General features: G+C 43.8%; 1 protein-coding gene across 4 annotated transcripts in view; it reads left to right on the top strand.

The window, feature by feature from the left end:
• Positions 1-27,881, top strand: part of GNB1L (G protein subunit beta 1 like) — a 41,419-nt gene that overhangs the window by 6,686 nt on the left and 6,852 nt on the right. For 2 of the 4 annotated variants that reach the window (XM_082325448.1, XM_082325449.1), the window contains exons 2-5: positions 18,318-18,722; positions 18,964-19,089; positions 21,089-21,251; positions 24,980-25,078. In XM_082325448.1, coding sequence (XP_082181574.1) covers positions 18,508-18,722; positions 18,964-19,089; positions 21,089-21,251; positions 24,980-25,078 — 603 coding nt within the window. In that variant the 5' untranslated portion in view covers positions 18,318-18,507. Of the gene's footprint in view, positions 1-785; positions 952-1,217; positions 1,335-1,435; positions 1,562-18,317; positions 18,723-18,963; positions 19,090-21,088; positions 21,252-24,979; positions 25,079-27,881 lie in introns of those variants that run through there. The other 2 variants (XM_082325446.1, XM_082325447.1) reach the window with 2 other exon arrangements.

Raw genomic sequence — 27,881 nt, 5'->3', positions numbered from 1 at the left:
AGTGCTGTGCCGCATACGCAGGTGATACACAGCCGTAACTGCAGAAGGCTCTCAAGCCTGGTGGGGTTATACAGCATTTGTGCTCTTTGCATGAGATTTGCCAGATCTGCTGTAATAACAGTTTGACCGTATTGAACAAGGTGCTCAAATTTGAGAGTAATTGGCAACACGTGAAACATTCAGGACTCTCAATTTTTACTTTTCTTTTTCCTAGTTGTGTGTTTAGGCTCCCCACCTTTCACTTCGACAATTGAGGGTGTTGGTTACTTCCTCCTGTGTTTGTGTAAGAAAAGCTTTTTATAGTCCGTTTTTCCAGTTGGCGTATGTACTTCCTCCATTGCAGCTTGACGCATCGTTCTTCCCACTCCCTCCCAACCACCAAAGCTAATGGAAGACCTTCGGGTTCTTTTATTTATAATGAATATGGAGCTGTGGGGTTGGGAACGGTCATTATTCCTGCTTCGAAGTGTGTTCTTTGACAAGTTGTATTTTGTTCTTGGTAAAGGAGAAGCATGTAAGGAAGCAAAGAATTTGAACTGGACATTTCCAGCTCAGTTTTTTTGTTTGGCTGAAAATCTACCTAGAAAAACAAAAGTTTGTCAGAAACCTGAATGGAAGTGGGCTGCATTCTATTTTTTGATAAAAAAAATCTTAATGTAATGCCAAACGTGAAGAATTTTTCAGTGTCATCCATCGCAGCTTCTGCAAGGGTCACAGCTGAGGTGAAGGCAGTCTGAGAGCTCCACATGCACCCGTTATTTTGCCCTGTACGGATGCGCCTGGCACACTGACAGCACTGGAGCCTTGCAGATTTGGAGCTGTGCTGGGGGTCTTTCCTTAAAGCAGCATCGGTTCCACCAAGCAGGAAGGAAGGTGCATGGCCACTTCCCTTCGTGGGCTCCTGAGGCACCCCTGTTCAGGACAGCATGCACTGCATCCTGCTTAAGGACGGTACGGCGTCTGGTTTGCCACGGCTTCACGCCTGCTGGCTGGATGTCTGTATCGCCATTTGTCCAGGACTGTTATTTAGCCCCAAAGTAGAATTAGTAATATTTAATATTGCAGTCTTTTTTCCCCCTCTATGACAGATAGCTTATTGAGAATATCTGCTGGGAATATCCTTTATTTCCTATGTTTTGGATGATATTTCTCAATAGAGGTTATGTTTTGGAACGAATTTTCCAATTAAAATTATTTTTTTAATATAATCTTGCAAGGTTTTCCAACACTGATGAACACAGCCCTGGTTCTTCAGCGGAGAGGCGTGTGCAGACATGGCCACTGCGGACTGAACTACCTCGCTGCTTCAGATCTTTAATACTTTTAGTCTCTGTGTAAGCCTTTGTTTTTCCCAAGTGACTAGTTTTAAGGTGACATGGTAACTCTAACCCAGTCAGGGCAGGAATTCACTCTTCTCTTTTCCCATGTACTATAGCTCCACTGCAAGCGTGCAGCAAAAGAGTGGATCTGAGGGACGCAGAGCTTAATTGCGACGCTGTGCCTGAGAACCCTTGCACCTTAAATCTCACGTCTTGCCATGGGACGTCTAAGGTCCTGACAGGTAATTTTTTAGCTCCTTTTGTATTCTGTGATTACTCTGTGAAAATAACATTTTAAAGGCACTCGCTTATTTTATTGCTCCACTGCTAAATAATTGAAATCAGCACTTAGCGTTTAATTACAGTGATTTTATACCATAAATATCGTGTAGTGCCTGATGATGTAATTGGGCATTTTTATAATAACCCCCTATTCTTTTAAATAAGGGGAAAATCTCTGAAATTCGTGCCTTCGTGCTTGTGCCCATTAAATGTGGTTATCATTATCTAGTGACGACTATGTTCTTCCGAACTAGGATTCTCTTCTCTTTCCTGCTGATACTATCTCCATGCTAGATTATTCCCGTCCCAGTAGCATCTTGGGGCAGGAGCGGGAAGTAAATGTGTCCCATCTGGCTGCTTTAGACAGCAGGTTTGGGTGTGGGGAGAGGGGAGAGGAGAGACAATGGCGGGGAGAGATAATGGATCTTCCTGCCTGATCCTTCCCCCGCGGTCATGGACGTAGGGCGAGCAGAGGGAGCAGGGCCGTGGCTTCTTGCACTCTCAGGCTGGTTAGGAGTAACGTGGAAGTACGCTGCATTCAGGACGGGGTGAAATGATTTGTGCTCCCATGCGAGAGGAAGGGAGCCAGGGAGGAACTGTGGCTCTGAGTCACCCATCCTTCCTGGAGCGCCTCCTGGGGTGGTGCCGCTACATGCAGCCCAATACAAGACTGAGCCTGAAGGCCTGAACTAGCTGATTGCAAATATTTTACAGAAGTCTTATTTTCTGGTAATTACTTTAATATGATTCAGTGTTTTCTCTTTTGTCTGATCTTGTTGACGAGCCTTCCTGCCTGATCCTTCCCCCACTGTCGTGGGAGCAGGGCAAGCATTCCCATACCATCTGTACCATTCCTGCTGTGTTTTGCCTCTTGGTTTCAGTGGCTGCGAGTAGGTGCATTTCACAGGGTTGCTGCTGTTTCCTGCAGCGGACCAAGAGTGTGTCCTTGCAGAAAAATGGCCGATCCTGGGCCTGTTCGTGCGGAGCCCTGGAAACTACTAGGCTGATTCAGCCAGCGGCGGTAGAGCAGTTTGCAGAACGGGGGTCTGGGCACCGTTTGCCAGTTCATATTCCTAGTGATTCCTGAAATTAGAGCTCCTGTGGAAACCTGGAACTTTGCTTCTGAGGCGAGTGTTGTGTATGAACTGAGTCCAAAGCACCCAGTGTTCAACAGATATATGAGAATGGCTAGGATTTAAGTTCCAGTGGGTCACCAACAGTATTTAGTAGAGACTAATAATAACAGTGAACAGACTCGTTCCATTCCCAGATCTCTAGGGTTTTAAAAATCCAGCAGAACCAGCAAAATACCTAAAGCCCAGCCACTGAAATCCAGCCAAGTTTTGTAAAGATTACAATGGTAGCTTCAATTAAATATAAATTGTGCATTTTAAATATAGAATTTATTTAAAAGGAGTTATTTTGCCAAACCATAAATGTACCAATAACTAAACCAAGAAATAACAGATTAAGAAATCTAAGTTTATAACGTTTAGAAAAAAGTTTCAGATATTTTTAATGCTTTTGTTTAACCATGTGATTCATATTTATTCCTAGTTAGACCTAATTCATACATACATACATACCTTTATAGCAGGCTGTACACTTCTCATAAGCAATTGACTGCTCTGTGTTACCGCATTTGTTCAACACGGGTCGGGGGAGAGAGGTGCAGAGTACAACTCACTTGCATAATCTTTTGCATATAGTAGAAAAAAAATCTGTCTCACATTATGCCTACAAGAAATACATGGGTGCTCATAATTCATATTATCCCATAAAATTTAGAAGAGCATTCAGAGACTGCAAATGAAGGTAATTTATGTATAAAACCTCATCCATGAAGAATTTACTGCCACAGTAGGTATAATATACTTTGGCACAGACTTCTTCCCTGAAACTAGTACTTGCAGACTTGAAAAGGGAACATACCAGAGACCTCGCAGGTTACACTGTAATCTGGTTTTATACAAAACACATCATTATGAAGACTTTTGTGTCTGAGAGAGCTAAAGCCCGTTGCTCAGTTAGTGTTCCATGGCTGTTGCAGATGTGGGTGAACATCTTCACTATGTGAGTAGCCTCTTTAAAGTCAGTGTTAGTTTAGCGGTGCTACCGTTGTGTAGTTGTTGATGTATGTAAGTATTTTGGACCGTTGCGGGAACGGAGGAAACTGCAGAAGTACATTTATATAAAACATTCTAGTGTGTAGTATCTAAAAATGAATATTCTGCTTTGCAGACTTAGTTTGCTAGCAGTTTCGTGACATCCAGATCTCATTTCCTCCTGCGAGGCCTGCACTGGGAACATGGGGCCTCATCTTCCTCTCTGCACTTGGGCAAAGCTGCCGGACAAAGGCTGTGGGATCCATCCATCCCGCTGCCATTTTGAGACGGAGGCGTTTCTGGGTGACCACAGGGAGATGCGGCTCCTGTGTCCCGGTGGATTCTTGCTGCTGGACTTGGGCATGTGGTGGCAGGAGCGAGGCCGAGGCAGAGCTGTGGTTACAGTGCAGCGACGTTGTGCGCAGGCTTGGGAGATCCCAGCGCTGTCTCCTCGGTGCTGGGGTGGCTCATGCAGCTGGAACCAAGATGGACTTCCTTTTGTTCCTTCTGCTGGGGTCTGGTTTCTTTTTTCTTTTGAGATTACATTGTGCACATACGCTTTTATAATTTTTGCGTCTTTTTGACCCGAACACTTCCACTTCCATGAAAGTTAATGACATGAAATGAAAATCAAGGGAAAAAGGCAACCCGTTGCTACTCCAACATTTCCGCGTGGTACAAAGTAACCTTAAAATAGGGAAGGATCTGGTTTACTGTAAAATATGCCGCTTAAGTACACGTAGCTGGGAATGGAGAGAAACAGCTGCTGGCATGAAGTATTAGGGGGATTTTGGTCCAAGTCAGCAAGAGAAGCTACAGGGTTTGGTGCTATAAAAATGGACCAGAGCTCTCAAGCATTACAATTTTTCCCTGAAAGATACACAGTGGCGTAGGGAAGCAGCCTGCTAGGCTCGGATGGACAGAGAACATGACCGGTTCCTCTGGGATTTCAACTAGTAATTCCAGGAAGTCTAGGTGTTTCAGGAAGTGCTATTAAATATTATGTTATTTCTTCCGGATGTAGATCCTTGGACAGTGCACTTACACTTAGCCTTTCCTCTCCTGGCTTGCCCTGCAGCAGAAATCCTGAACTATTGAGAGCAAAGATAACTTCCTTCGCCAGGTGTATTAGCTGGAATGGTATCTGTCACAGAAAGGAGTAACTCCCCTCTTGAAAGTGAGGTGTGACTTTTGAGGTCAGTGAGGATTTGTCTCGTCAAGGATGTCATTTTGCTACTAAGGAAAACCTCAGTGGGCTCATATCTGAAGGACTATCTTCAGTTCTCCGCTTTTCCAGACGGATTTAGTGGAGTTAGAGATGGTGCCGAAAATGGCAACTGAAATGGTTGGGGGAAACGGCAGAACTGTCATATGAGGAGAGATTGAACAGGCTGGTACTGTTTGGTTTAGAGAAAGACAGGTATTTATTACTGAGATCTACAAAATCATGAAAGCGATGAAAAAGCTGAATGAGAAACTGTTGCCCTCCACATCCTGCAATGCAAGAACTAGCGGGCACTCAGTGAAGCTAGTAGCAGATCAGGTTTAAAACAAATAAAAGAAAATACTCCTCCATGTTCTGAAACGTCAGATAGCGGGGGTTTTTGCCACAGAAGGTAGCGAAGGCACTGGTGTCAGCAGGTTGAAAAGGGATTAGACAGTTTCACCGTCAGCAGGACTACAGCTGGGCAGTGAAATGACGTGCCCTGTAAGATCATTAATACCGCAGTTGTGCTTGGAGGAGTATGGGGGGAATGGACTCCAAAAGCAGTCAGGCTTCTGTCTTCTCCCTAAATAGCATCTCTAAACAGCATGCCACTGCTGGAAACGGGATACGAGGCTGGATGGACCACTCGTCTGACCCTGCAGGGCTTTTCTGCAGTACTAGAGCCATACGATGGTTTCCTTTGAAAGGTTCTTACTGTTAGTACACTGAATTCTCATAAGGATAATCAAGAAAAAAATGGTAGCAAGTGTTAATACTGCATCGTTGATACCTGAAATATTAATGTATTTTAAAGCCTGATGCGTTGCTAGTCAAATGCCTGCCCGTTACTGTGCATGTTACTAACATGGCATTTATTTGGAAAATGTACGACTTGGAAAATGAATTTTAAGTTTGTGTGTTTATTTTTCTTGGCAGTGAGTTTTAGTTCTCTCCGAAGTGAAAAGCCATCCAGGTGCAGCGAAGCTGTATGGTGCCATGAGTCCTCTAGCAGGAAGGTATGCAGGGCAAGTATGCGGGAAGCTGAAATCAGAGTAGTTTCTTCATGCCCCAGCACTGCGTGCTGCTGAGATGTCTTTGTGCTGGTTCCAAGTAGGCCGAGTTGAGAGAATGAGACAGAAGAGGGACTTTGGGCCGGCCACATCCACGGGTCGGGGGCCCAGAACCCGGGACCCGCTCCCTCCTCCAGGCACTGGGCCTTAGGGACACCAGGGAGCTGCGGGGACATCCCTGCAGGCTGGGCATCCTCCCACGCCCCCTGTTCAGTGCTGGCCCAACGCTGATTGCTCAGGCAAACCCTAAATATTTAGGCTACTGCTTCTTATATAGTAGCTAGCTCTTTTATTATTTGCATCTCTTTTTTTAAATTTATGTAGATACTGTTTGTTGTCAACATCTGTAGCATTTAGAGGAGACCTGCAAAGAGGAAAAAAAAAAAATCACTGATTCACTTTAATACAGGACACAGAAAAGTTCTTTAATTTGTTTTTTTGTAAAAAAAAAAACCCTCTTTTGTATGCTTTATTTTTTGAAACACTAAGCATATCAACAAAAACATTCTCTGTTTTAATTCGAGGACGTGGGCTTTGTTCACATGGAGACTTTCGGATCTTTGCGTAGCTCTCCTGCGCTGGGCACCAGCTTTTAGCAGAGATGCTTAGCCAAGCGCTAGACCGTACCAGGGCGGCTCAGGCTGCTTCGTTGTGTCGGAGGAAACTGGTAGTGCTCTGCTGTGGATGAGAAACCCAGCGTAAACAGATCCTCACTACTGGTCTCAGATGTGCGACTGGGAAACGTGTTTGGCTTTTAATCAAAAGAATTGGAGTGTTTGGTTCTTGAGAGCATCTTTTTTCCTCTTGTTTCGGTTAAATAAATGTTAACATAAATGAAGAGCTTAAAACTGTCTGACGAAAGCCTCAGCTAATTGCGCTTTGGTTCCGTGAGTTTCGATGTCATTGTCCTTTTTGTTTTCCAGTTTTCTGGGGAAGTACTTCAGCTCTAGAGCAAAAATAAACAAAGGAAACCTTTTAAATCTTCGTCACGCTTAAATACATTTATGTGTATTTTTAGTTACTATTTACTTCTTGCAAATTTCTCTTGATCTGGCAAAAAGTTTCAGATGTATTGTTTTCTTAACAAAGATTTGACCCTCATCTTTATAGGCACAGTTTCACTATTTTTCCTATCAGCTTTTAGTTCAAAGGAGCCCTTCTAAGCAGCAGGCAAAAGGCAGTTCTGCTGTAGAAAATGGAGATGTGTGGTTTATATCACGGGAGTTTAGAGAACAATGCGAAGGTCAATTGTGTTGCTTGCTCTCCTGTCACATGCCGTGGGTGTGTGTATGAATGCATCCCTGGAATTCCACTGTGGGATCTGCATCTTTGAAGCTGATGCTAAAATTACTGCCGAGGCTCTTCCAAAGGCAGATACTGATGGAAGATTCAATGAAATCGAAGGTCGCCAGTCTGGTAGGCGTTGAAAGATACCTGGCTATGATAGTATTTCTGATTTAATAATGCGAATGGGAGGCTAGCCCTTTGTAATAATTAGGACTAATTACTGAAGAGGTGTTGACAGATGGGCTAAGAGGAAACAAACTGCCTTTATCCAGTGGCTTAGAGTCAGATTACTAGTCTTGTGTTATCTGTTTCTCAGAAAGTAGAAGCTTCAATCATTCACTAAGTCTTCAAAGGGGAAAGGGATCCTAACAATATACAGGATTTGGGATGAAGCTATGAAATACGTCTTTGACTCAAAATGGCGAAATTAATCTCCTTTCCGTAAATTATCATACTTTGAAAGTTTGAGTTACAGATGGAGAATCTGATTGTAGTACTGAAAAATACATGAAATCAATATTGATGACTGTCCTGTCATTATTTGCTGTTGCTGCTCCTGCTCACGGCTTAGTCTAAACTCAGTTCCTTGCTGTTAATTATATTAATGTGAATTCTTATTCCATCCCTGCTATCCACCTGAAATGGGGACAAGAGAAACTATTTAGTACTCCCACGTTCAGTGTTTGTTTTACACAGATGTCGTATCTGCTCAAAAAGCAGAAAATACATCTGCCAAACTTAATGACAGCTCTTTACCTTGTTAGGAGGCAAGATCATGCCTATTCTAGGAAGAAAACAAATTACAATATAATTGCATTTACTGAGAAATCACTCATTGATGTAGGCTTTCCTTAAAAAGTATTTCTTCTCTTGTTTTGGATGTGGTGTCCGTCCAGGACATCTGCATGGAGTAAGGAGATACGATTGTCCCGCATGAATGGCGCCAGCAAAGACATTCAGGGGTTAATGCTCTGTCACTGGAGTGGGCGCTCAGTGTGCCTTACTGTAGGCAAATGATGGAGGAGTCCAGCAACCCGCCAGCTTCTCAAATGACGGCTTTTAAGTGCGTTTCTTCTCACTCTCCACCATATATAGGTCCTGTTTTTCTGAGAGGCATGAGATAAATATGGTTGCATTTATAAGAAGAGGTAGCTTTCAATTATTTATTTACTTTTAACAGAAGAGGCCTTTTAATTAGTGTTTAAATATTTAGAACAGTTTTATTGTGCTGTAAAATCGGTTATACTTTGATCTAGATTTTCTGGTTTGAGGTAATAGGGTTGGTAAAAGCTTTCCTAATGAATTTGGTCAGAACGTGACATAATCTGATGATCTGATGAAAGATTGACACTTCAGTTCCTGCCAGCATAAAAGCGCGGCACAATAGGGGGCTGTTCCGCACACATTCAAAGGCTGGGAGTTCAAGTTCAGGTACTGCAGAATTGTTCCAAGTTTCAAATTAAGGCAGTGAAACAGTTTTGCATTTTTCACTACATTTCTGGTCAGGAGTGGTTTATCGTGGATGAGAGGAGTGAGGCTTGAAGGTCCATGTGTGAACTATGGCACTCTGTTCTGTAACTGGTTTTATTTCTCTCCATCTGCTAAATAGTAGTTAGCCTTGCTGCTCAAAACATGGGGAAACTAGCTGATCGCAGGCACGGGGAACGGTCAGTACTAGAAACTGAATTAACCGTCATCGGTATTCGACCGCTGTTAAATGCGGGACCAGCTTTTTATTAATATCCCTCACATTTTAACATTTTAACTGTTTAACATATGATTGCTCTTGTCTCAGAGCCTTGGAGATGGGCACATTTAACTAATGCATCCTACGTCCTTATGCCAAATGGGTGTAGACTTAGGGGATCAAACTGGCACGAAAGACCAGTTGTGGGGTCGTACCTAAAGCGTAAGCTTAGACAAAACTGGTAAAATAAACATTTTTGTAAAATCTGATATTCAGGCGATACTTGCCTTGTAAATGTCATTCCTGTTTGCGCTGGAATTACAGCGATCCTTATTAGATTTCTTGGACTAATTTGCTCTCCAATAACTTGGCTCATCCAAATACTGATGCTGTATTGGGTGGGAATCCTAACAGACAAACACGAGCTGCACACAAATAGGAATCGCCTGTGGTTATTTAATATTCTTTCTATGTTTACGTCAATTTACCCATTTGCTATTTGCAATTTCAAAGTATATTTTTTAACTGTTACGAAACGGTCGTTGAGAATGTAAACATGGGGCAGGAAGCAGGTACAATATTCTGATACGCATGTTGCTGGTAACGTACTTGGCCTGGTCAATGAAGCGCAGGGTCTTTTTTTCCTCTTTTAATGAATACGTATTTTGCGAACGTATTTTGTACTTGTCTTTTTAATTCTCTGGAAAGTAAGCTGCCTGACTGAAGTCAAAGGAAGTATTTTGGAAAGCACTGTCAGAGCGCGTTTTATTGAACTGCCTGCCCCTGCAAGGCTCTGGCTCTGGGCGAGGCCTGTACAGCGGGGGGTGCCTAAGCAGAGGCAAGCACACAGCCGGGAAGCGAGCGGGGCTTTCCAAGTTCAGGAAAAGCGGATTGCTGCACTGCGGCTTCCCAAGAGTCGCAGCTCAGGATCTCCTCCCACCACGCGCGAACTGCAGGGATGCTCGTATTCAAAGAAACGTGAGGACTGCCGACCGTAAACGACAGTCATTTTCACTTCAAGTATGGCCAAAGCAAAATACAATCCAACACCGCTAACTCCATGTGTAATAAAGTATTTGTACCTATGTCTTCTATCGGAGTTTAGTCCAAATATAATATTTATTGAGTAAGGAAAGAATTTATGTACTTTCGGTTTAGTTGACTCTAAGGTCACCTGATGCAAAATTAAAATGCAGTGACGTGTAAAACGTACTGAGATACCGAAATGAATGTCGTTTTAAGGCACGTAGGAAAATGGGGTTTGGTCTCTTTCTGCCTTACCGTTGACCGTATCAGGCCAGATGCTGAGCAGAGCTCAGTGTCAGTGGGAGCAGCTCTGGCGATGGGCCTGTACGCCAGGCGGCGATCGATACGTCATTGCGTGATGTATTTTAGAAGTTAATTTCCTATAGGTTATATTTTTATTACGTAATTTCATGTTACATATAAATTTCCTTAATACTAAAAACTCCTACACTTTGAAGAAAAAAGTACAGAAGACAAAACGTCATCCGATTTGTTGTGTTTCGTGTTCCTGTGCCCAGTGGGAGGAAAAGAAAAGTAATAGCACAGACAAATAAATAAGCGCGGTGTTGAAACCGGCATGGCAGTTTCTGCTCTTGCGCAACGGAACTGCAATCAATTTATTGTCTTCATTGGTCAAATGCCAGAAAAACAGTATAATATACAAGAGCAGATTAATTAAAGTGTAATTAGAATGGAATAAATTAAATAATCATAAAAGTTTGTCATGGGAAAAATATGTGTTTAGAATTAATTAGTTTTCAAATACAGTGATATTTTAATTGCTCAGAGTTACAGAATCCTTAATTGCAGACATATAATTCTGGCCCAAATAGCTTCAGTTGCTGTAACAACTTGATCTATTTCTTCCCTGTCAATTCTGTTTAATAGTTGGTTGCTAACCGAGATTGTAGCAGGGACGTCTGCGGCGGCGCCTGGGAGATGCTTCGTTAGGGCCACGCCATCCGCGGACGTTCCTGGCTCTGGGAGCCCAGCCGTCTGTGGCTGACGCTGCGCTGCGCAGCACCCCTGATGCCGGAGGACGGGCCGACGGAGCCCCGCGGCTGACAGGCTGCTGTGCCCGGCTGAACTAGAGGCTACTCCAAGCAATCTTTTGGTAGCCCTTGGCTTATCGCTTTTCTGCTAGATGACAATAATTTATCAAGTGTACAAACTGAAAATCATTTTAGGTCTAATGGTTTGGTATAGAGAGACAGTTGCAGAAATACTTCTTTTCACTTACATTGTGCATTTTCATATACTTCAGTTTTTCAAAGCGATTAGGCATTTGTTGTCCTTTTAAAATTATTTTTATTAATTTTATAGAGAGTGTCTTGCAGAGCTGAACTGCTATGGGCTTTTATGCCAGTTTTATTTCTCCAGACAAGGCTGGCTGGAGTTACACCATCGCGCTGTACCAAGCAATTCATGGTTTCAGAAAGTAAACCAGATGGGCGTCTCTTCCCTCACCTGCAGAACGGACCTGCTTATGAAACCCCGCCGTTTCAGCTGTATTTCATGCTGTATTTTAGCCTCCCTTAGTAACAGCTAGTGCAATGATATGTGAGGCAGGGGCTCTCATGTTTTCAGACCCCGTATTTTTGGCATAAACATAGCCGTGCTATTTGGCTGTCTCCAAAATGTTTACTTCAGTAAGATTTGCAATGCCCAAAATGTTTAACTGTGTTAAAAAAGGTCAGCCAGCTGATAGCTGAAGGCGAATATGTCAGAATGAAAGACTGAAAAAAAATTATCAGTCCGACACAGTGGGAGTATTAGAATGATTAATGTTTATGTTAATTTATGGCTTTTACATATTGATTAATAGCTTTTTGTTTCAGTGACCAAAATGTGTAAGTGGCAATGAGATCCATATGCTAAGTCAGTGTCTTTCAAATAATTACAATCATTCTTAGTTTTGTTCCCATGCTGAATCTATGTTTTCATATAGAAAATAATTATCGTACAGTGACTTTTTTAAAAACTGCAGATGGAAGTAGTTGAAAGTGAACCTCGAGACACAAGCCTGGGTTTCAGTATTCCTGAAGGTTACACACTTGACATTTATATACATTTTTCTTGCAAACTTCATTACTTAAAATATATGTAATATATTGCGGTTTAGCCTCATTCGGTTAGGGGCTGCTTAGAGACAGAGAAGGTGCTAACACTGCGAGGAGCCAGCACCTGAGTGGAAGTCATTAAAAATGCGTCGCCTTGCGGGCCGGCTGTTAGTCAGCTTCTTTTCTGCTCCCAAAAGGTTTCTTGGCATACCACCAGCTGCTGGTAAGCAATTTTGTTTGCTATCTGTCCATGGACTCTCACAATTAAAATGTGGAGACTTCCATCATTCACTGCCTAACTGTCAGGGGAGGAGGTAATTCTGGGGAGCTCCCAGCTGCCCTGAAAGCCGATGGGAAGCGGGGCTCTCGGCGCTCCGCAAGACGAGGCTTTTGAAGTGGCCTTCCGAGCAGGCAGTCGCGGTTCGAGCCTAGAAACGACCTGGTGCCCATTCGGAAGGAAGGCTCCGACAGCATTTAGGGTGGGAGGAAGGACGCTTGCCAGTGGCAGCGCTGGCTGCGTGGCAGCAGGCTTCTGGTGTCGGTGACTGAGGATTGTGTAGCGAGGGCACGCAAATCGCTGCGTGCTCTTCGACGGTGGCGTGGCTCGAACCAGCGAGTTTTGCAAGCAAGAGGATTCTGCCTGGAAGCCTACCTACAGCATCTAGCTGCTGTACCTTCCCGTGCAAGCACAAGCACACTGATGAGTGCTTCCAGTCCACCCTGGTGATTTTCTTCTGTTTTTTAATTTTTTTTAGGTTTTGAAGTCACATTCAAAATACAAGTATACATCACTGGGCTTAATCTCTACTTTGGTAGTCATAGGGAGGTAGAAGTAAGTAAGAAGAGTATGCAGAGTAACCAATTGAAGGGAAATCATTTGGTTATCCTTACTCCTGAAAATTAATTAGTACATTCTACTGGTTAAATCAGCAATTTCTACTAATAATAATTTCTGCTCAAAATTAATTTTGTGATTTAAAGATTTCTACTGATTTCTAATTTCCACTTGAAATAAATTGGTTTTTAAATTAGCTTTAAAGAAATCCTAGCTGTATAATACAGTTTATATCTTAATTTAGCACCAAAGATAGCAAAGGGAGCTTTAAGCCGAAAGCTGCGGTGTGAGGTGTCTGCGGAGTGAATTTCGTACGTTCTGGGGCTCCGGCCGTCGCAGCTCTTTGTGCAGCACTCCCGCGTCTCTCGATCTGCGCAGGCAGCTTCTGCGCAAGCTTCTCCTGGTTTTACTTTTCCTGCCTTTGCGCACAACAGACCGACCGCGTGTTTGGGGGACTGGGGTAAGAATGTGAAAAGCGGGCTGCCTGGCTTTTAATCTTGGATTTCAACCCAAGTGGCCGCTTCATTCTTCCCGAAGGGTTCTGCGTGCGTTAGGCCGTTACAGGCCAGAGAGAGGTGTTCCTTTGCACAGTCGGTTACTGTTCACCTCGGGTGCAAGGAGATTTCTTCAGACGACTGTCTCGCAACATCCCTGCCTATTGCTGACTTCCCCGTTTCAGTGCGCTCTGCCATTTTTTGATTTGTGCATGCAGAATGAAAAGCTGGGCTTAAAAATTTGTCACAACACGTCTGAAGATTTGTTTACCAAACCATATACCTGCTGTCAGACCTTTTGTAGTCGATAACCTGTAGAAATTCCCTTTTGCAGTCAGATGAGGTGAACTTTACCTATTCAACTTGTGCAGGTTTGTCCGGCGTCTCTTTTAATTATGTACGGAAACACTGCTCGTTAAATGGGTTCTGGTAGCCCTAAACTCTTGTTCTCCGTGCCCTAGAAGCGCCATATAACCGGCAGCGTTCTGCATCCACCAGGGATGTCCAAGCTGTTTCCAAGTCCCGCAGTGTTCTGGCGTAACTCAGTGCGGGAACCGCCCGCCGCGGGGACGCTCCCGCGGGAGGCCCGGGCAGCCCGCTTCCCAGGGCGTTCCTGGGGCAGAGGAGAGTTCGTAGCTTTGTGCTGTGAAACCCAGTTGTCTGCAGCGGGTCGCAGGCTGGAAACATGGGAATATTGTGTTTGGAAAGCTCATGCTGCAAGGGCCGCCTGCTGCACTGTAACGCTGGAGATTGCCAACGTCCTGGAATAAACCAAATTGTTTGCGTTGCACTGTTAATTTGAGGGCGTCTTCTATTTCCCCCCACCTCCCCTGCAGTCACAGCCAGTGACCCACGCGGACGCCGCGGGCAGGGCCTCGGGCGGCGCGGCGCGGCGGTGCCGCAGCCCTGGTGGGTGGGCGCGGGCGGGCGCGGGAGCGCGGGCCAGCGTGGGCTTTCGCGTGAAGGAAAACCGAACGGCCCGGGCAGGGGGAGGAACAGTTCATTCACGTCTCTCTCAACTCATTCTTTGCTCTGATTTTTCCTTTGGGAGGGTGGCACCTGGTAGGCCAGGAATTTTCAAAAAATAACAGGATTTCATATATCTGTTCGTGAGCACACCTGGATGTGCTGAATATTTTGCAGTAGTAATTACGTCTGCACACCTGCTGGTTTCAGTCCCAAATCAGTTTGCCAGACATGCCTAGAGAGATTTATTTCTCCTATACCTGAAAAAGCTCTTTTACCACTGAGTTTTTACTACTCTAAATAAGCCTAAAGAAAAAAAGAGGAGGATTTTTTCTTGTCTTTGCTTGAGCCATTGGTATCTTAAGCCGAATTGTGGAGTCTGTAGGGGGAGGAGGGTGTTTGGATGATATTTTAATAGCAATTTGTTTTTGCTTCAATGTGTGATAGAAATACAAGTGACAGGAGTGGGAAAAGGAGAGTTGCTGAATTCTGCTGGAATTTTTCCTGTGGGAATCTGTTAATGTTGTTAATTCTCTGAGAGATTTTTCTAAGGTAATCCTTTTGACATTTACATATTTTAAATGACTCTCATTAAATAAAAGCTTAACTTTTTTATATCAAATGCTGAAGTGATGATACTGGAATACCACTGCATAGAAATTCAAATGGTTTGAAGATGATTCTAATTGCAACCTAAACAAAGTAAGTTTTGTGAGGGATATTAATAGCGACTTGGTCTTTAAAATACCGTACTTTTGAAGGAAATTCAATTGTTCAGGCATTTAGTGGAAGCATTTCTTTAGACAAACCCCTGTTTCGTACCTAATGTGCGGTGCGCATAGCCGTTTGCTAATTGAAACGCTAATTTGAACTCCTCACTCGCGCAGCAAACGCAAGCTGTGCAGGAGCCCCGGGTTTGCGGTGCCCCTTGTGAAACGTCCTTTAGTTGTCTGTGCCGTACCGGAGCGTGGCTCAGCCCCCGGAGGAGGCGGCTGTTACCAGCACGGGCAGGGCTGCGGGAAATAAGAAGTGGAACATCTTTAAAAAACAAGAGCATGATGACGAGGTGTCGCGTCCCTTACTGGTGATGCCCTCTTGCAAACAAGTACTGCCATAAGCAAAATGATACATCTCTTTCAACGTCCTTTCGCAGGAGGCAGGAGTCATAGCACGAGGATATCGCAGGGACAAACACAGTCTAGCCCTGAGATGCTTTTAAATGAACTTTCTTCCGTAGGTTGCACTTTGCTTGTTCAAGCCCTTGAGCCAGATTTTGCTCTCAGACTAGCCTAAATACTAAGCAAATTCATTTAATTAAATTTGCTGCAGATATCCCCAGTTAACAAGAACAGATTGGTTTCCCTGAGGCTAGATGGAGTTAACAAGAAAATAAATGTTGTGCTAATTAGAGAACTCATTTTCAGACACCTGGGGTGAAACTTTAAAAAGTCTTAGAGATTTAGGATTGAAAAATTATTTGAAAATGAGTCTTAGGCTTCCAAATCACTTAGGCACTTTCAAAAAATGTACCCAGGGGCTTTAACCATCGCACAGTCATCCTATTCAGCGAGTTTGTAGCTGTCTGCTTAGCAAAGCATGGCATAACCGTGATCATTAGTCTGGCACAAGGTGCTTCACGATCCCTGTAAGTAAGGTGGGGACACTGGGCTACCCGGTGAGTGGAAGGTCGGCTAAATGTCACTTCTTTGAGGATGCTTATGTGTCAACAGGAACAGATGGATGCTTTCCCAAAGTTTTCAAGGCACTGGTGCACCAAATTTCCATCTATTTGCAACCTCATGAGAGTTTCTGTTGATTTAGGTACCTAAGAGCTTTTAATTAAATCTTGGTCTTAAGTGACTTGTCCAAGCTCTTGGATGAAGAAGACCACACAGATGCAACAGTATAGTTCAGCACTTGCTGGAAGGAAAAATGAGATGCTTAATACTGTCACGCTGCCACTCATCTGCCGAGTCATGATAGGAAGTAATAAGGAGTCATACGCCCAATAAAACATGAGATAGGTTTCATATTAAGCCCGATTCCCAGATTCGCATATCTGATTAGCAAAAAAGCAAGCAGAGAACGAGGCTTCAAGAAGCAGAAAGTCCCTTCATTTGCTTACAGCTTGGAAGTATGTTTGCAGTTGGGTTTTTTTCCTGTAGCCAGTCTGAGGATTTTTCTGAAATGCTGTCCTTGTAAAGACATGCATTAGTAGCGTCTGCTTCATGCCAGGCGAAACCCTTCCCACAGCCACGCACACACTTGCTGTCTGTCAGCAAAAACTTCTGTGTCAGTAATTAGAAAAATGCTATTAAAAACCTGCCCTGTAATCCCAGATAGCCTCTGGGCTGACTCAGTTCTGCTTCCCTTGCTCAGTGCAGCAACCCAGGACCGTTCCACCGTGCAGAGGGACCCCGCTGCCCTGGCCAGCCGCCTCGCTCCCGGTGTATCTACGTGGTTCCACAGTGTCATTGTGAGGGCAGCAGCATACGGCTGTAGTGTCCCAAAGGGGTCACTTTGGTGACAAAATCCTTAGCCTAACAGGTTTATAACGCAGGTGAAGCATCTTAGAGATGGGCACTTGGGAGCTGGATCTCACCATGGGGGCAAACCTGTGCGTCGTGCCATCATCTGAAAATCTGCTCCAGCCTGTCATGAGTCTAGATCGTCAGACAACATCATAAAACAGATGAGTCAGGGCACTAAAACATGGAGGTTATCCGCTGAGCTCATTATTTTCATACCTAATTACACAGTGTTATTGAGGGAGACCTGCACGTTATGCTGAAGAATCCTGTTTCATCATTAGTCCTAAAAGATACCTGTGTTTAATTAGGCCCTATAGATACCACGGTGATTACTGATCTATAAACACTCAAGGCAGCCCTGCAAATGAGGTGCAATAGCAAGTGCATCCATTAAGCACAATTCAAAAGGCGATACTGAGGTGAGGTGACAAAAGTTGAGCTGTTTTAACTTACCATGTAACTGTTCGCTCTGTTCTGATTCTCTGCAGTTCCTCCGCTGTGAATCAGCAGGCAGAAAAACACCTGCTGATCTTCCCTCGCTGGATTTAGAAAACCTGTTGTTTAATCCCGTCTGATATGTGCATGAATGGGAAAGAGTGATGAGAGGTGACCTCTGTAGTGGCAAAAGCTGTCCTTTTCTCTGGGAGGTCAGGTCAAAAAGGAAGAAGCAGAAATACAAGTTATAATGCATTTTCCAATGAATTGCAAACTGTACTTACAGTCAAAGAAGCTGCCGGTTACCTTGTCCCAGCACGGGTGTGGAGGGTCATTTGCAGCAAGTCAGGACACCGAAAAGTCCCTCGTCCTTCTTTGGTGCTTGCGCACGCCTGCCTGCAAAGGTGTTAACGTGAAGGCAGGGCTCGGCGCAGGCGCCAGCTCAGTAGCAGCACGCCTCGCCAGAGCACACCAGCTCCCTGGCAGGTCCCAGTAAATTGTCCTTCCCCTTTCCCGTTTAGACAGGGCCGCGCGCTTCCCCGTGCGCCCGTCCTGCTCTTTGCTGACGCGGACCACGCTTGAAGCGGAAAGCATCCGTCTCTCTTTATTGATCCATTGGGGAATACGAACCCCCGGGAATAAAATGTTTAACACAGTAGTCACTACATTAGTGTGAAATAATCCTGCATTTCTTTTTTCAAGTAACTGTGCCTGGAACCAAAAATTCAAACGCTTGGGAGTAATGGGATTCTTGTGTAAAAATGATCATAACTCGAATCTCACCTGAAATTCTTTTCAGTTGATATGTTCACTGCAATGCTTTTCTGTAAATGGTTGTGAGTGGAATGCACAGAAATAGTGTTTTTATGGGGAGGAAGGGGAAAGACTTGCCAAGGGGCTAAGTGGAATGACAAATTGCTTGCCCGCTGAAATGATGGGTATCCAGTTTCTCGCATTTTGTAGCTCTTCCTCTTTGCAGCAGGGAGAACAGCTGAACAATCTTGTATTTACAGGTGCGCAAGAGGTGCGTACACACGGCCAGCTCAGCGCTTGCCTGGCTTAAAAAGGAAGGCAGCAAAAAGCAGATTTGACAGCTGCTTCATCAGTGGCTGTTAAGAGGAAATGCTTTACACTGACCTGCATGGCAACAGAAATAACATCCTGTAAAGGTAATTCAAGGAGGAAAGTGACTGGGAGAAGCACATGTCCTGCTCAGAATATCGGTACAGTTGTCAGTTCACTTTAGGCTGCTTACCCTCGACGGTACCTGTGTCGTCTTCTCACCCCCCGGCTCCCCGCTCGATGGCTCTGCCACCTCCGGATCCGCAGTTCGTTCTCAGAGGCACCAGTGCCGCAGTCCACACTCTGCATTTTTCCTGTGGCGGCCAAGAACCTGATGTCCCCGTTCTTTTCTCTGGGTGAGTAAACCAGGATTTCTGGCTGAGCTGAGCATCACACGGACATTGCCTTTTAAAACAAAGCGTATTATTTAGATAAATTGTATCTGTCTGGAGAAAACAACAAGATGCACAATTGGTGAATGCTGGGTGTGTTATCTTTGTACTTACAGCTTCAGTTCTGAAAAAAAGGAGAAGTATCAGACTGTCTTGTCAGACTGTATGTGGTGGTCACCCTAACAGCATCTGTTCTTGCTGCCAGGTCTGAGAACGGGTTTATCCATGTCTGGAACCTGGAAACACACAGAGCGGACGCAGCACTGGATGGCCACGGAAGAAAATCTGTCTACCGCGTGGAGACAATGGGCGGTAAAAACAGGCTCCTCAGGTTAGCAAGCAGGCAAAAACCAGTGAAATTTTTCTTGTTTCTGTGAGGTACAGGATTGAAGAAGAAAAAAAACCCAAAAAAACCCAAAGGGAATCTCTTATTTCTGGAGTCACTGAAAGTCTCTCCAACACATATGGAAATGAACAGAAGTACAAAAATACAGAAAAACTGTATAAGAAAAAGTTGAAAAAATGATGCGATTAATTTCTTTATGATATATATGTGACAACATCACAACAACTTGGGGTCCATAGTGTCTTTATTACTGTATTGAGATCAGGTGAGGTCTTTGCGTAAAGGAAATACACTTGGATTTGCAGTTGACAAACGCTTCGCAACTGGTTCTCAGGGAAGATCAAAATTGACATAAAGAGTTTATAAATAGAGGGGAGAGGGAGAAAAGGTAAGGAAGGAAGAGAAGAATCAGAGATGGAGACTGGAAGACTGAAAATGAGCAAGAATGCCGAGTTGCATGCCTTTGCTTTGTTGCAAAATATCTTCTGTTCTCCTTTAGCAAGGGAAGGTCGGGAAGATTTGTGTACTTTGGATTAGACAGGTGATCTAGGGTAAATGCCAAAGTGTCTGTATGACGAGGAGGTGTTCTGACATGTTTATCTAGAGAAGACATCTCTTATAATATACGGTGGAACTCATTAGCATTTATATTTGTTATCTGCTTAAGTACAATTATCAACACTCTCCCCCATAAAAATCATGTTGAATGAGCATTGTTTGTATAATTATAGAGTTTTTCTGTACATCTGTTTTTGCTGTATATTTGTAACAGTTCACATAGCAGTGCAATGTTAGGACAGCAGTTTCCTGTATGTTTTTGTTTCTCTGTTCTAAAGCTAACTCACCACAACTCCCTGCAGTACCACATTGTTTGTATGCCCCGTGCCATCAACGTTTTGACAGTTTGTCACTCAGCTGAACAGCAGATGGGAGTTTCTGTACCGATGTTGAAGGAGTCCCAACAATCTGTAGATTTGCATCTACCTTTGTTTTGGTTTCATACTTCCATCAGGTGATGCTAATTAAAATAATGACAAGCGCTTGTCCCAGGCGATAACATGAGGACACATATCCTGTGCTACTGCAGGTTGTGGATTGGAAGCTTCTCCACAGCGGTACGTTGTTCCAGAGCCAGTGGGATCACGTAAACGTGTAGCAATCGATGCTGTGCCCGTTGTCTGGCCGCCTTGGTCTTACTGTCTGGGACCCACACACAGACTTCTGTGGGACGGAGAGGTGTGCGGAGGAGCCTGCGCGAGCTGCACTGGTCCATCGGCGGTGCAGCCGCTGGTGCTCTGGTTTTGGATGCTTTAACCACAACGTTTCATTGTTTAATTCCTGCTACTCCCTGCACTGCCGGTCCCTCTCCTGTTGGGTCTCCACACGTACACAGTCGTAAGAGTTTTCTGCGCCCTCCCTGTGGCTGTAGGAAGTTGACCACTGAATAATGGTAGCTTTTTATTTATCTTTGATGTGGTCTTTGTTGTCTTTCAGCTGTCAACACGCCTGACATTTCTATTTCATTGCTAGGGAGAAAGAGTATTAAATGCCTTACTCTCTGCATACTTTTGTTTCCTTTTAAATTAGATGTAAAGAATGGTAAAATGCCAGTATTTTTATTATGAAAATGTTCAAATACTCATGAGACTTCATAAATATATAGGCACACATAAACAGCATAACTGTTTGACCAAGTCTCCCTTTGCAAGGAAACGTGGCTAGCTGTGACTGCGGTGTGTCTGACCGGCTCTCAGGTCCCCCCTTCTGAACCTCCCGGCCAGTTCTGCAGTCAGCAGAAGGGTGGTGGTCTCGGTGATGCTGAGTTCCCGCACACTTCGTGGAAGACCCCGTGAATCCCCCCCAGAAGCTGTTCAAAGCTCATTCCTTCACTGCATGATAAAGACCCAACTCTGAGATGCCAGCCTGCAGGAAGCCAGGCTTCCGCAGCCCTGCTGCTCACCGGTAACTTGTTTCCCTGTCACAGTCAGGGCCGTGACCAGAGGATCTGCTTGTGGGATTTAGCAGAGGGACGGACTTCAGTGACGGATTCTGTCTTCACGGAGAACGTGGGATTCTGCAGATGCTCTCTGTTAAAGGTGGCAGAGGGACGCTGGCTAATGGCCACGGCAGCCAAAGCCCTGGAGGAGGTAGGAAGTCTCTTTTTCTGGTGCTTGGGAGATGGCTTTTGGTTTTGAAACGAGATAGTTCGGAAGGGGAAACATCATTGCTCTCAGTCTCTGCTCAAGAGAGGGCAGCACAAGGAACCTTTGGGGGTTCTAATCGCTAATTTTACCTGCCAGAAAGACGACGGAATTATATAACTCATGCTTCAATAACAAGGATACCACCCCAAGATTTGTCCGACGTTTAAGTATTTGCAGCTGCTGCTGGTCTTTCATGTGCAGGAGTTTTGAAAACTCCTCTGGTGCTGCTGAATACCGTTAAAGGGGAACAAGAGTCCTTCTGGGGAGCTAATGGTCAGAAAGTCTGTCATCAGATGGAGGTACTCATCTTCCCTCTGAAGCGGGAAGCCGTGTTTGGTGAGAGAAGGGGAGGCGCAGGTGATTTGTAATGCGATATGTGGTCTTTCACCCCGGGCTAATTCTTTAACTGGTACTTTGGCTGGAAATAGTTGAATTACTATTAGCGGCCAGAGGTTTGCTCAGTGCGAGATAATTGCAGGCTCCGTTTCAGTTCCTACTGGATAAGGCCACATCTAATACCCGTTGTCACAGCAATCACTGACTGACAGCTGCGGTGGCAATTTCCACTTCTGCTCTGTAGAAATCGTATTTTTGTTTTCTTTGAAGGACTATTTGAGGACATCACACAAAAATACATTAGTTCAAACACCTGACATCAAAATACCAACAGTATGAAAAAAGTGGCATAAATATGAAAAGAAATATTGTAGCTAATCGCAAATTGTTCATGAGCATAAAAGGTCACATGCTTTTCTGGACTATAGGATGCGTAGCTTGAAACGGAAAGTTGGATATTTTATATACGAAGTAATAAGTGGGAATGGTGCCTGTATTGCAAGAAAATGCAAACTTTTTATTATTCAGAAGCTAAGCACACATTTAAGTACTTTGTTGGCTCACAACCAGAATGCTCAGCCTTTTACAGAGCTGAGTTCGCCTGTAGACACAACCACTGTCGCAGTAACTACACCCGCTCTAAGCCCCACCGGTGGTTCTGACCAAGGGAAGAACTCTCTCCATTTCACAGCAGTGCTCAATAATATTTAAGTTAAACAAAATTGACAAGCGCGTTCTTGTGTCAGCCCGAGCAGAGTTTCTGTGTCAGGCAAAGAGTGCACACGCATTCTGGTAATGAAGAATTAAATAAGCATCCGATCCAAAGAGAGGACACTTACCCCAGTGTCTCTTACAACTCATCTCTGGTTTGTGTTCGTTTGTTTGCCTGGGCCCTGCAAACTGATAATGATTTGCTGTCTCCTGAGGTAAAAAAGTTCCACTCTGTGTATGAACCTTTACATTAGAACTGTGTCAGGTTTCAATAAATTCACGTAAGCTCCCATAATATATAGTGCTTCCAAATAGGCAGCACTGTGTGAGACACAGTACATTTGCAGCTTATGATTAAAATTAAGACTTAATAAGTGTTTATGCTTGGCTGGTGCCCAAAAAAAGAGTAATTTTGTCTTAAAGCAGGTTCAGTCCATAAATAATGAGATCTGAACAGGCATTTATTTGTTCATGATTGCATTTAAATCACCAATTATGAGTTACATGCGCTTTTCTTGCCAATTTGCCAGAAACATGTTAAAAGCTTTATTAATGTGAAAAAGAAAAAGGGTGTGTTTCCTTGTGGCCAGTTTTAGCCACCCAGGAACACTATTAACCTCAGGCAAAGGCAAATCTTTCTCCTATTAAGCAAAACCAATATAAACACAGAACTTCAAGTTTTAGGTTACAGTTGTCAAAATATATGAAATAGTATTTATTTCTAAGGCTCGGCTGCCTCTAATGCAGACAGTCTCTGGAACTGTCAGTCTAGCAGAGGCAGCTCATGCCTGCCTGCCTTCTGCAAAAAGCTTTTCTCCTCTTTGTGTTTTTCTTTGTCCTTCGCAAGCCCAACTGTAGCCCTTGTACCACCAGTTTGTCTATTTTTGATGAAGGTAAAGCGAAGAAGGTTTGGGTTTGGTTTTGTTTTGTTTTTAACCTGCAGAAGTGCCTCTATCACAGCACACTTATCCTTCCTTATTATGTCAAAGTTGTGGTTTCAGTCTGGCCTAGGAGGCGATGCCCTGTGGAGAACCAGTGATGAGAGACGCACGATGAGAACAGGTCATCTTCATGGTTATAGCCCATTTCCTGCAATAGCTAACTCGGTCATTATGCTGATAGCAAGGAAGTTGCCAAGAGAAAAGCAGCTTTTGTTAAGAGTGTAGCTCCGAAGAACCAGAATTCCCAGATGATCAAACTTTGGTCTGTTCATAGGTTTGGTCTACAGATTGGATGGCTCTTTGCTGTCGTCTCCATTCCTCGAATCTGGCGAACAGTTTCCTGCTCCATTGCTAAGTGGCTTTAGAAAGTGTTCTGTATATTGTGTTTAGTACATTGTCGACTCGCCGTCCGAGAGCGCAGCTGGCTTTTGGCAGGCTAGCTGACAACCTCTAGAAATAGGAAGATGTTCTGGCAAGCTTTGAACTAAAGGTATGGGACTGGAAAGCCATCGCAGCTGCCGTGGCCTTGATCGATGGCTCCCCGAGGAGCCATATTTGTGTAATACCTCATCTCAGATGCTTAAGGAAATTCGCATGACTGGGGCTGTCCAACAGCCCTGCTGGGCTTTCGCACATTCTGAAATGGCCTAGAATGGCTGCTGAGGCTGGATTTATCAAATGTTTGAAGTCCTTTAATTTTACAAGATAACGCAGACCACTGTTTATTTAGTTAAAATAAAAGATCACCTTAGTGATTAAGTATGCATTTGAGAAACAGCGATGTTCCTGGCAGCAAGTTTTTGATGCCTACGAACTTCTATTTCTCTATAGTTCCAGGCTTGAGAATCAGCCCAGAGTGAGGCACTTCTGCGTCAGTCAAGAGACTCAAAACCTTCCAGTGCCGAATTGCAAAGGCGGGCTGCCCTGATCTTGCCTGCCATCATCCTGACGTGGAAATGAGCTACTTCCTTGGCAGGGGAAAGACTTGCCCCATGCTAAAAAAAAAATAATAGTAATAATCAGATCCATAATTCATTACCATCAGTGCAAGCAACAGAGGAAGCTGCTATGTAGACAAAGACACCCTGCTTTGAACAGGGTCAGACAATATTGTGTTAAAATACCTGCGTGCCATCACTGCTCCAGCCTGCATTAGCAGATAATTCTGGTTTTACATTTTGTTAGTGCAGTCAGCCAGTAAATAAAAAAATCATATTGCCTGTATTTCCACGCAAGCCGTGTTACCATGACAGAACAGAGGAGACAATGCAGGTGTCCACAAGAGAATATAGCAAAAAAATTAGCAACAGAGATGGAAAAAGGGGAAAGGGAGAGGAAGCAGGGAAGTGTTTTCAGATTAAGCAGTCTGCAATATTATCTAGTGTATGCACAGTATGATCTACTGTATGGAAAGACGACTATAATACAGATTAAATAGAAGAGCAGAAGAAGATGATGTGTTCATTCTAGCAGTTTTGTCTGGTTTCTCCTAAAACAATGCGTTTATTTAGATCGCTGTGGATTCCCCTCCAGCTCCAACTTAAGATGCATTCCTCAGTTTCCTCCAGACAGTTTTTACTGGAAGGGCTTATACTAGCCTTAATCACCTTGAAAGACTTGTGTTTTTAAGAGCAGAATTTTGACCTGGAGCCTGACCAAATACTCTTGTTTTCCTGATGTCAGGTTCAGGTTTTGGAGCTGCCATCCAAGACGTCAGTCTGTACCTTGAAGCCAGAGGTGGGTGCCAAGCTGGGCATGCCCATGTGTCTGAAGTTATGGCAGGTAAGGCAAGAGCGCCTGCTAATTGTGAAATGTTTTCCCTGTGATTCATTTTATATGAAGCACATGAATCTTTCTTCACTTGGATTTTGATTTATTATCAAACCAATCAAGTAATTATACTATTAAAGGGGGGAAAGATTTGTGAACATCCCTAATGTAACTTTCAGAGCTTTCCAAGCTTTAATGGAAGATTTGCAAATGCTCAGGAAAAGCTTTGTGTCCTTAGGACAGATACGGTTTTTGCATCAATCAAGAGGAAAATGAGTGACTTACCAAAGCCAGTTGTTTGATATGGCTTCTCGCTGCATTAAGAATGATGAGAAATGATTCGGTTACTTAAAAACAGTGATTTTAATGGCAGGTTACATTCACTTCAATGCCCTCAGGACGAGGAAGCACTCTGTGAACATTTCTATTCCAGACATACAATAGGAACAAAATATTTATGGTTGTATTGACTTTGGACAAAAAGGTAAATAAAAGCAGTTAATGAAAAAACCCCACATTTGCAGAGTATTCAGCAAATAATGTTTATGGGGTGCCACCAGTGAAAGACAAGTAATACAAAAAGGTGGCAGTAGAGGGAGGAAGGAGTTCAGGTGATCGGCTCTAAATCTCCAAAGAACGGGTGGCAAAGCTGATTCCCAGTTTAACCCCCGACCCCATACGGTTATAGGTCTGCACTACTAGCCGAGCTGATTTCAAGTATGTTATTCCTGCAGGTTCATCTGAACATTTGTATTGGTTTAAGTTGAAAAAATTATCAATCAGCTGTGAGTTTGAGGCCTTAGTGTCTTCACTCAAGGTCCTGAACAGACTGAAGTCTAGAGGGATTCAGCTGCCAACTTCAGACAAAAGTAGGAGACGCCACAGGTCAAGTCCCATGGTGTAATTAAAAACTAGAAAAAAAATTAGAAGGAAAATTAAATTGACTGATTAGGCTTTTATTAAACAGAAAGTTTCTCCTAGAAATGCAATCAGTGTTCAGTACTCAATGAAATGAATGGGGCTTTCTGTCTCCTGGACATATTTTAATAAGCTGAAGATAACTGAGGAAATGTTCAGTGTTGAAAATGTTGTTGCCTGTATAAAAAGTCCTCTGTCTCGCCGTATTTTCTACATGCATTAATACTGCTATTCCTCTAGGAAGCAGAGCAGGTGCAGAGTCTTAATTTTATGTAGTTTTTAATTTTGTTGCCAGTGGGGATAAAGCAGAGGACTGGGAACTGGGAGAGGTAAATTATTCCATGCAAATTCAGGCTTTGGGAAGTCACCACAACTTCCTAGACTGCAACAGGCAAGGAGAGATAATCCCTTACAGTCTCACAGCTGTAGCTGCTCTTTTACAAATGTGCGCAACTCGGTGTAAAAGCATGGGGGAGGAGGATACTCTTAAGGGCAAATAATTATATGTGGTGTACCGAAGTGATGCTCTGCGTTCTGGTTTGTGGTTTCGCTGGAAGTGGCTCACTGAGTAACCCTGTAACCATAAAAGCAGAAGAACATGAGCTAACCCAGCTGTACCCCTTCCTGAATAGAGGCCGTCCAGGATTTCTTTGTACATTACTGCATTGGGCAATATAGACATACCCAGGAGATGAGCACTCCCCAACCCATTGCTTATGGGCAACATGTTGCCTAAGAGACTATTTGATGTTGCTTATGGCGCAGTAAATTAACAAGTTGAAACAGAAGCTGACACGGAGAGAGCCACATAATGGTCTGAAGGAAGTATGCGCAGGGTTGTTCAACACGCGTTTGGGGGCTGCAGCCATGTATCATCATAGGTTTTTGCATGCCAATAAAAAAAGATCCACGTATCAGGGAAACAATGCACCTTGCCAGCCGCAGCATGAATTAGAAACCTTACTATAGAGCAGAAGGAAATTGAGGCTTAGGTTAGGCTTGTAGATTAACCCTCACTGGCTTCTCCTAAGCTGTTAAAAAGCTGGCAGCTCTTTATTTTGTTGGTTTGAAACCTTTCCCCCCACCCCTCATTTTACTAGGTCTGTCCTTAAATGTATTAGTTCATTCAATGGGTTTTTTCCTTGTGAAGGTTCGTATTCTTAAATACCTTGTCCCTTCAGCTTCACACCTTCCTGCTATTACTAATTGGGTGGGGTAGGATTTGCAGGCGTAAGGATAGTCTTCCCTTAAATTTTTTGCACTCCTTGGGGAAGGCATCATGTTGCGTAATGGTGCAAACAAAATAATTCAACAGAAATAATACATGTAGAAACTGGAAATGCAGAGTTATTACTTTATATAAACTATAGCAATTATTCCTGTTGAGTTGACAGCAGATCACCTTTTGACAGAAAAATCGTGCACAGTTCTGGGCATTATGAGACACCACCTTCATGGGCCTTTCTAGCCAGAGCACGCTCCCTACCTTTGCAAAAGAAAAGGGATCTTAAAGCAAGGAATGAGGCTCCTGCAGGATCCCAGGTGTGGGCAGACCTGTTCAGAAAGATGATGTAGGGGCTTTCCCCTTGGTTCCGTTCTTTTAAGGGGCAATTCCTCATTTAAACACTTCTTTAGGCTGAATAAATCTGAGAAAGAACATGAGGCTTTTACTCGGCAGTCTTATTACCTAGACCACCCATCTCTTGTTAGTTTAACTCCCCCTAGAACAAATAATAACCAGTGGGAGAATAGTCTGGACCGTTAATAGCGGCAGTGAGCCTTTGGCCACTGCAGGTTTGTATCATGACATTGACAGCCAGCGAGTTTGAAGAACCTCATTCAACAATGTGGTACCAGTAAAAATTAATTCTTTATAAATGTCCTTCACCTTTATTTT

This window comes from Platalea leucorodia (genome assembly GCF_965183815.1).
Source record: "Platalea leucorodia genome assembly, chromosome: 12".
Lineage (NCBI taxonomy): Eukaryota > Metazoa > Chordata > Aves > Pelecaniformes > Threskiornithidae > Platalea > Platalea leucorodia.
This window is presented reverse-complemented; position numbering and strand designations above follow the sequence as displayed.